The sequence below is a fragment of the Perca fluviatilis genome, chromosome 2 (genome assembly GCF_010015445.1).
Source record: "Perca fluviatilis chromosome 2, GENO_Pfluv_1.0, whole genome shotgun sequence".
Taxonomy (NCBI): Eukaryota; Metazoa; Chordata; class Actinopteri; order Perciformes; family Percidae; genus Perca; species Perca fluviatilis.
In genome coordinates, this window is record NC_053113.1 from 16,357,378 (window position 1) to 16,367,427 (window position 10,050).

Below are 10,050 nucleotides of genomic sequence, written 5' to 3' on the forward strand. Positions count from 1 at the left end.
TACATCTCCAATATTTACCCAACTTACCTTTTTTTTAGGTCAGGTAGAATCTATCTCCGTTGATCCTGTTCGTTTGCTTGCTGCTTTCATGGCTGTACTAACGTTACAGCTGTTTAGACCTACAGGTATATCTGGCAACCAAATCACAAATCATAAACAGAAATTCTGTCACAGAACGGAAATTTCAAAAGGAGAAAATACTGGCATTAAGCATTGTTGTCAGAAAAGATAGTATTCCAACTTAGCATGTTTCCTTAATATCTGATGGCGCATTTGGATTTATTACATATTGGACCTTTTAATGTTACCTTCAACCTAGTCTCACATTGCCAGGTCAATTTAAGAAGGCTATATTTCTTTTTCACCTGCGAGACTTATCTCCACAGCGCCTTCAACCCATTCTCAAACAAACAGTTTTCTTCCCTTTTTCAAGTTCTTAGCTACATCGGTATGTCTGGCATTCAGTCGGTCGGTCCACCACCAGACAGAAATCTTAAGACTATTGTATGAATCCTACTGATTGGCTGTTCCTTCCAACTGGGAGTCACTGCTTTACATTCTGAAAACCAATCATGTCTACATTTATTATGGTTGGTTATGGTCAGTTACAGGTACTTCTGAAATTTCCAACTATTTTCTGACCTACTCAGAGTGGGCGTCGACCTTTCCACCAAGCAGTAGGCGTGGTCCTCTTCTGTCTTCGGTACGTGCCCATTACGCCAGATATAATCATGCGCTGAGGAGAGTGTTTTCAACTATTTTAACATTGGAACTAGAAGGCTGCTGAACTCCCGTTTTTCTCACTTTAACAGTTCCTTTTCAGTAGTTGTACAAGATGGGAAAACTGTACAAACGAAAGGAGCCACGAGAAAGAAGTGATGAAACAACAGACATAGGGTCTGGGCTCTCTCCTCTGCCCGGGGAAACCGCGGCCGGCTTGGCCGAGCCACACACACCTTCTGGTTTGACTGTCCGGGATGTGGACGGTCGTCAAAAAGGTATGGCGTTTACCTATAGGCCAATGGCAGGCGTTTAAACATTAGGTTGGAATTCTAAATATTAGCCTACAAATACAGAATATTAATGTTCCAATACTTTCATTTAATGCGTGTTAAGACTGAATTGTAGTAAACGCTTCTTCAGTTCAACCGTACAACAGCCTCCAGAATGTACAAAACTTTGAATCAACACCAGTCCTGTCGAAAACAGTTACCTGAACATATATCCTCCACGAAGGTAGGATTTATTGCAGGACTGTTGTTTCAGATATATTTAGCTAATAAACTGCCAACTGAGTATGTTTAGTAAAATCATCAACCGAAAAGTAAATCATTATATAATTTACAATATCACGTAGTGGATGAAGTTGCATACAATAGAAATACTCGAGTTAGTGCAATCAACTCAGTACTTAACTTGACATATTTAGTAACTTGTAACTAACTGTTGGCTTGAGCAGATATTGACATTGTCTTATGTTAGGCTACTATCAGGTCTCCATTTTGGTAACAGTAAAGACACAGGCAGAGGATACAAAAATCATGTTTGTGCCTGAAATGTTGGGAAGGTTTTTGCCAATTGATGTCATACTGAAAGAGCTATTTCAAGCCAGTTTGAGCTTGTTCAATTAATAATAATCTGTGTTTACAGCTCAAATAGAGTCAGAGAAAAACAGAGTAGTGTTAATAACTATCTTTTGTGACAGCAAGCTAACCATTCCTGTCATCTTAATGCTGGTATTAGACCACAAATTATGACCCAATCCAGAGTCAAATGTGAGGCATTGGGTACAGAAGTTTGCCTCCTCCATCTAAAGTTGTGTGTAATATGAAAGGACAGCTGAATCTGCGTTGGTTTGTCAATGTTGTGTTGTCTGATCCTGCCATGGAGGTTAACCATCCATTGTTTCTTCACCAGCTGAAAGAGTTTCCATGTATGGGGGGGAGAAGGTCTACCTTGGAGTCCGTGTCAAAATGCCTGTAAGGGATCTACTGAGAAAAATCCGTATAGCCCAAGGCTGTAAACCTCAAGATTTTCAGGTAATTTTGTCAAAATGTAGACCCAATCACTAAGAGTTAAATCACATTTGGTTTTATTCTTACACCAACTCTGATGGATACGTTTACTTTCTGTATTGCATGTTTACAGTTAGTTTCCTGGTTGGTTGGTTGGTTGGTGCGTGCAATTCCAAACATGTACTCTAATATGAGGAAATGTTTCCACTATAGCAACAAACTTACAAATCATCCAAAAGTGCTTTAGGTTTTAAAGTTTTACCAAAATGTCTGATTGTAGTTGATACACAGGGGACATGACTTGTGGTATTGAATGATCTTTATTTATCAAACCTTTTTATTTTATTTTAATTTTATTGTATTTATTACAAACCCCAAACTGTGGGAATAATTTTCCTGATGGTTACATGTGAAAAAAAATAAAAAGATTAAAGTCGATATATGAGGATAGTTTCAACTGTCTTAGAATGAATCCTGAAAAAAATATTTAAAAAATGTATATCACATTTACGCTTTACTTTGTTTGGCTAATTTTCAGCATGATAAACAGCTGGATATCAAATGTCATCCGCTTTTATCCTTTTTCTGAAAAGATTTTAGACTCCTTCTCCCATATTTGTTTTTTATGCATGGAAAAACTACACTACAGTTTGCTTAAAGGAGAACTAAGACATGTCTTTTCAGTGCATTTATTTGGTGTAACCAGAGTTGGAAATGTGTTTTTTACCTGCAGAAAATATGTTAAGCTGTAGGCGTAAAAACTCCAGACCTCAAGCATTTTCTTTTGGTCTGTTAGACATCAAATCTATACTATTATACATGCAAGCAGGGAATGTTTATGTTTGTTTCTGAAAAATCTGAAGCATTTAAAAGACAACTCACCCTGATTCAACTTGTTTTCTTTTCACATGGCACAAATGTGCGTGAATGCAGGAGATATACGGAAAAACAGTCAAAGGTCAGTAAAACCTACATCTAAGAGCGTTAGGAATTTAGGTGTGGTGTCATGGAGACTTTTGTTCCTCCTTAGAGCTACACATTCAAAAGTTTGGATCACCTCCCACAAAAGCCTGATTGGGTCCAGTCAGATGTCTGAGAGTACTACTCTATCTTTTTGAATGGTCTTTCCTGTGTTTAGGTTGTAGAAAGTCCTCTTTACAAATATATGTTATTAAGGGTTTGTTTTGTACAACAATTAATTGTTCAACTGACTGATTGACTTCAATGGACTGACAGTCGAAAGAGATAAAGATACCTCTGAGCAACAGTTAAATAAGAATAGAAGAAATCATTGCTAGAAGAAACTTAACATCACAATGAGTGCAGATTTAAAAAGTTAAAGGTTCCTGTTTCAGTGTCAAGTGCATAATAATGCAGCCTATAATATAATGCAGCCTATAACAAGCTGGAATCAAAGCTCTTCTTTGTGAATGAATAATGTATCGTAAATAAATAAATGTTTTTCCTAAAAATACAGGGGGCATAAGTATACACACCCCTATGTTAAATTCCCATAGAGGCAGGCAGATTTTTATTTTTAAAGGCCAGTTATTTCATGGATCCAGGATACTATGCATCCTGATAAAGTTCCCTTGGCCTTTGGAATTAAAATAGCCCCATGTCATCACATACCCTTCACCATATCTAGAGATTGGCATGGTTTTATTTCAGTTAGCCTAATAGCTGGTTTGATTTGCATTGAGAGATGATTTTATGGAAAGTACCCCATGCCAATCTCTAGGAGCTTTTCTGGACTGGAAAACAAATTCAAAATCCAAGTTCCAACAGCATGCAACACTATGGGGACATAGACTAAATGGAAGTTTTAATAATTTAAATCTTCTTCCTTTGGGGCCAAAACTATCATCAGTATACCAGCTCATTCCAAACTTGTGAATGGCAGTGTTCTAAATAGATACAGAGGTTGTGTGAAACAACGGGAAGGAACAAAAACCTGCAAGAACCCTGTCTGCAGTATGCTAACTAAACTCGCTTTAATTGTGAAAACATATTGAGTACTCTCAGCCTTAAACTTTTTCTTCCACTGTAGACAAGCAACGAGTCAAAACTAGCAAAGGACGCCGATCTACCAAGGTGAGTGTTGAAAAGCCCAGACCCCAGGAAAGCTGCAAAGCTGTAAATCACATCTCAGTATTGAGGAGTTGTTTTTATTATTTTTTTTAAGTAACTCTAAATACCTCGGCTGCCTTTGGCTTGCAGAGAAAACGCCCCACAAAAAGCCTGGAGGAGCTGGCAATCATCGTTGAGGTGCTGGAGGAGGATCTCAGAACTGGCAACACCTGCCTGTCCCCTCCCCAATATTTGTCCCCCTCCAAACCTCCAGTGTCTCCTGAATGGTCTCCAACTGGTAAGTCATGGGAAACCAATCCACATTATTCCTCTTTAAAATATAACTTTGATAAATATGTTAACAGCAAACTACTACCACCCCTCACATGCCTCACATTTCCTTTCACTAAGGTTCTGGGTACAATAGTGATGAGTCAGATGAAATGATCCCCAGCCCCCAGTCCTACATGACCTACTCCCCAAGCACAGCAGAGTACCAGCAAGCCCTGTCCCCTCCAGGCTCCATGCACAGCAGCCTCCATCATTTCAACATGAGGAACACTGGAAGCGTTGGTGGACGAGGGGAGGAGTGGGCTTATCCCCAGGTCCACGACTGGAACCGGAACAACTCTGCTTTCTTTTGGGCCCAGCTTCAGAAAGAAGAGAGCCAGCTCAGGGACATCTCTGACGCTGCACTGCTGGCCCCCGATGGACACGGCAGGACGTAAGTTTGGTGTTATTGTATGCATGTGGAAATTATGCAGTACATTAGGGCTGGGCGATATAGATGAAAATCAAATATCATGATATACTTGACCAAATACCTAGATGTTGATATTGCGACGATATTGTATGGTTGACTTAGTTTTAGTCAGTTTTTAGAGTGTGTTTACTAGTTTTATTATAGTCTCAGTTTTTTAGAAAGGTTTAGTTTTTATACATTTAGTTTTACTTTTACAGTAGTTTCCGTTTGTTTTTGTTGTCTCAGAAGTATATAGCTACATTACGGCCATCTCCTCAAGTCTGTTCAATTTCTGTGGCTCAATGTCATGAGAGTTGACAGAAATGCATGCTGTTTTTCAGTAGTTTTATAATATAGCTGGAATATATAACTGAAATAATTCATTTTTATTATATTTCTATTAGTTTTTTAACCTGGCAATATAGTTTTAGTTTAGTCTTTCTTGAAGTTATTAGTTTTCATTTAGTTTCAGTTAACTACAAATATTATACTGCTTATATCCTGTTTAAGTTTACTATAAAACCCTGTTTACTGGGACACTTCCTAGTAACACCTGTGCTTTTCTTCCAAGTCAAAATGGCTGCTGTGAAAAAGACCTACTGTTCACTTTGTTGTTCTCACTCAGCCCCTCAGGCTTTTTGTAATTATGTTCTTCTTTCTCAGCTTGCTTTATGAAACGCCTCTACTAACTACACGGTATAGAACTCATGTTCAGACCTGTTATCCTCTTACAAGATTGAATGTTGTTTGTGTCCGTGAATACCTTTACCGTGAAGTACTTCTTTTTGTCTAAATATGTCTGATTGTTCTTGTCCCTTCAGAGCTCTCCATAAAGTGGCGTGTGTTGGGAAGAGGGCACTGGGCTATGCGATCGCCAAAAGGATGGCCGCATTTAACAGCCTCGACCTCAAAGACTCTGAGGGAATGGTACAGTACAAGACATTTGAGCTACAATCTTAGTTTTTGTATATAAATCATTATATTCCCTGTGACTATTTCAACCACATTTCAGGAGCTTTTATGTACAGTGTATATACAATATATATCAATGTGGCACAAGAGAACTTTGTTGTATTTGCCTCCATGTTAATATGTACAATTAGGTTGCAAGTCTCAATAGGTTCTGCTTTAACTGCAATTGGAAAGCCAGTTTACATAATATATCATTGCATGATTCATACTGAACAATAATGGCAGGTGTATTTAAACGTATACTGTATCTGGATGATATTTAAGTAGCAGCCACCTAAAACTCTTCACTTTCATTTTACAGCTACATTTACACTGGTGCAATCAAACCTATTAGTAATTATTCAGCGTTTAAATGTCTGATGGATACTATTGGTGCCTTAACTAGGGGTGTGAATCTTCACTGGTCTCCCGACTCGATTACGATTATCCAGTCAACGATTCGAATCGATGCAATATCCCGATGCATCACAATGAGTCACCTCCTCAGCATAATTATATATTGCTACACATTGTTTTCATCAACAAATTAAAGCAGTCAGATATATATCAACTCCCCTTTTTTATTGTATCTGCTCTTAAAAACGACACTTCCTGAATGCAGCGGAGTCTGAACGCAGCAGACAAAAGGCAGGAACAAAAAAGCAGCTACTGGAAAAATCAGCAAGTAACCTCAGGAGGCAATAATCGATTATGGTCTGTCACTGCATCGATGCAGAATCCCTCTTGTCCGCATCGAGATGCATTGATGCAGTGATTCATTTCAACACCCCTAGCCCTAACCACAGGTATAAGAAAACAAATGAATTGTTAAATGTAATTGGATGTTGATGGCTCTCTGTTCACAGACCGCCCTCCTCCATGCAGCAAAGCACAACCACCACCTGATGGTAGCGGATCTGATCCATTTGGGGGCCAGCGTCAATGAGACCAACAACTCAGGAAAGACCTGCCTCCACCTCAGTGCTGAGAAAGGCTACATCAGAGTCCTGGAGGTTAGAGCCTTGTTTTCCTCTCTACTGATCAAAATAGGTTGTCTGTGTTTCTTTTTTTTATGTAACAAGCGGTATTTCAGACACCACTGATGGGATATGAGCGAAACATGAGCAAATTATGCGCCTCATCATTGGGTTCCAGGATTTGAAGAATGACACTGATAGGCAGCACATTACATGAACTATTTTAGAAACTAACATTTCAACTTTCAACGTTGTATCTGTGGGTAGAGCAGGGGCACATAGACGGAGAGGTTTACGCCTCGACGCAGAGGTCCAGGGTTCGAATCCGACCTGTGACAATTTCCTGCATGTCTTCCCCCTCTCTCTCACCTAGCTATCCTATCATAATTAAAGGCGGAAAAAGCACAAAAATATTATCTTAAAAAAAACATCATCTGTCAATCGGGCAAGAGAATGACTGTGTGCGGGACAACATATCTACTGACTGTTCCTTTTTTTTTTTTCTCATTACATTTCGTTTCTGCGGCTCGCACTTCACAAGCATTGCTCACATATCGCATCATATTTACTTTTACAGAGCAACATGACCCAGTTTGTCAGAAGGAATTGGGTGCTCCAATTATGGTTTCCTTTGATCCAAACTAACACGTTTTTCAGGTACATGTGTCATCTGTGTTGGCATTCAAGTCGTTAAAACGGCTCAGAAGAAAAGCTGTGACAAAAACCCACGTAGCCGGTTTTGCAAGACACACAGACTGTGTACAGCGTGGCATTTGCGTTTCATATGTGAAGCAAAAACGGAACATGTGTAAGCTACCATTATTCTTTAAAGTAAATTGTTTTCTTCCAACTGTGGTCACTTTTGTAGCACCGCTCAAATGGAAAAAAATTCAATTATGATAGTCGATTAATTGTTTCATTTGGAAAAAAAAAGACAAATTTGCTGGTTCCATCTCGTCAAGTTCAAGGATTTCATTGTTTTCTGGTACATCTTTTGTGTTTTAGTCAAAACAAGCATGATGGTTTTTCACTATTTTCTTTTACATTTTATAGACGATGATACATTGATCATGCATTCCTAAACCAGTAAATACTCTACATTTAACTGCACAGCAAGAATACACTCTCTGTTGTCTGCCATGTGAAGGCGGCAGGTATGTGTTCCTTGAATGCCACGCATTGCCAAAGCGTTGTGCATGCTAAATTAAGTGGGTGTACCTCAGTTAAATCTTGTGTAACCTCCACCAATCACACAAACAGATGTGCTCTTGTTCATCATCCTACTGTACATTGCTTTCTAGCTTATGTGGTTCAGTGTCAGCAGTGTAGAATGTGATGATGTTGTAGGGACACATCTTGGAAAGGTTTGTTTTTCTCAGTAATCTACATTACTGGAATCGCTCAAGACTTCCATTGTCCACCGATCTGTTTCCTTTATCCTCATCTTAGAGAACCAGGGCCACAACAGCTGTGGTACCGATGTCCGGAACCATAACAGAACACAACAACACATCTCGGACAAGAATCTTAATTTATTTCTGTGCAGGAGCTGCTCTGAACTCCCCTACCAAACCAAACTATCTTTAACCAGTTTTAACCAATGTTTTCTTTAAGGTTCTGAGACAGACTATGATGGACGGTGTGTATGTTGACGTTGAAGCCACTGATAACTCTGGTAAGTACTGTAAGCTTCATAAAGCTCTTTTCCAAAAACAGGTTTACAAGGTGTTTTAACAATTCGAGTAAAAGGGATGCTCAAGAGTGGTCGCATATTAGGATACATAAAATTATAATAAAAAAATGAAAACCCTTTAAAACCTAACGATAGAAAAAAAGAGTTTGGTTTGTCTATTTGTTTCACACACAAATAAAAATCACATTAAGGAAATATAAAATACATGGAGGTGGTGGTAGAAACATGTAAAGGCTTATATAAAAAAACAAAACCGCCAAAGGACATACAAATGTAAAATGTAAACACACAGTCACCAATAGGCCTACATTTTAAGTATATAAAGGTTTGAGAAAAAAAGCCTTTTATCTGCATATAAAAGTACCAAATACATGGTTCCCAAATGGTTAAAATCCTTGAATGTTTGTGAATTAAATTTCTTTTAAATAGACATAAATACATGGGTCATTGAAAGTGCTTGCATTTATATATTTTGTGCAAGAATAGAAATTGTTCTTGTGATATTTGTTTTAAATAACGTTAGTAAATAGGCTGTAATTGTCTCTATCCCTCAACTTACACAGTATATTGTTTGCTTTACTGTACGACCACATAATCTGCCATCACTGTAATGCAGCACAATTGATAGGTGTTTTACACATTCAAGCCTCTTCTTTTTTTTTTTTAAATTGTTGTCTGTGAGCTTCTGTAAAGCCTGCTAGTTCTCATCATAAAAATTCTCAGTGTTGTAACAGTAATTAACTAGGGGGTGTGCAAAAAAATCGATTCACATTCGTATCGCGATTCAAGCTCTACCGATTTTAAAAATCGATTCATAGAATTCCAAAAATGTAGTCATATTTTTGAATTAAAAAAATTGGGGTCTGTATTTGAAATATCTCATGAACCGTTTATCCAGTCTACTTCACACTTGGTTTCCTGGGTACCCAGTGAACTTGGGGATTGGAATTTGGAGCAGTTATGGACAGCGTTGGATATCAAACTGAATAAAAATAAAAGACTGCGGAAAAAAGGTTGAAGGGGGAAAAAAAGCGCTGCCATAACGCTGGGTCTTCCAATTCTACCCTTCACAATAAAGGTGCATCTTAAATTCACTCGGATCATTTCGCTCCGAGGAAACTCAGTTAAAAGTCAATCACAAAATTGTATTAAGTTAGCCTGACAAGCCAGACCCACATCAAGATGTTTTGTCTGGGAACTCACCATTGACGGAGCTCAATCCGAGGGGCGGGATAAACGGTTGTCTTTCAAATTCCCTCTACACGTAATAGGATAGCGCTACAACCAGGCAGAGCAACGAAGAAGGATGCGAAGCTAGTTGATAGATTGAACTTTTGCCGTATCCGGTCTGCAAAACTCCGAACACATGTTCCTTTTTTAAGAACGATTTCTGTGCCGTTCTTTGTTCTTTTCTCGAAGAAAAGCTTAACTCCAAGTCTTCCAGAAGACCGCTGTTCCCAGCAGCAGCAGCCATAAGCCCGCCCACCGACTCTATACACGATGTGATTGGCCTGACCAAAATTTGGTTTTGCCAGCTCGCAAGCCAACGGCGAGTGCCTAGACCCCCCCTGCAAAATAAATTTGCTGCCACTAGGGTGCGTC

At 38.8% G+C, this 10,050-nt stretch overlaps 1 protein-coding gene across 2 annotated transcripts in view; it reads left to right on the forward strand.

Annotated features, from left to right (window-relative positions):
• Nucleotides 1–730: 730 nt before the first annotated feature.
• Nucleotides 731–10,050, forward strand: part of zgc:113279 (uncharacterized protein LOC553749 homolog) — a 12,686-nt gene continuing 3,366 nt past the window's right edge. For both annotated transcript variants that reach the window (XM_039784399.1, XM_039784407.1), the window contains exons 1-9: nucleotides 731–998; nucleotides 1,918–2,039; nucleotides 2,949–2,973; nucleotides 4,066–4,109; nucleotides 4,236–4,383; nucleotides 4,497–4,809; nucleotides 5,649–5,754; nucleotides 6,645–6,791; nucleotides 8,370–8,430. In XM_039784399.1, coding sequence (XP_039640333.1) covers nucleotides 836–998; nucleotides 1,918–2,039; nucleotides 2,949–2,973; nucleotides 4,066–4,109; nucleotides 4,236–4,383; nucleotides 4,497–4,809; nucleotides 5,649–5,754; nucleotides 6,645–6,791; nucleotides 8,370–8,430 — 1,129 coding nt within the window. In that variant the 5' untranslated portion in view covers nucleotides 731–835. The remainder of the gene's footprint in view (nucleotides 999–1,917; nucleotides 2,040–2,948; nucleotides 2,974–4,065; nucleotides 4,110–4,235; nucleotides 4,384–4,496; nucleotides 4,810–5,648; nucleotides 5,755–6,644; nucleotides 6,792–8,369; nucleotides 8,431–10,050) is intronic.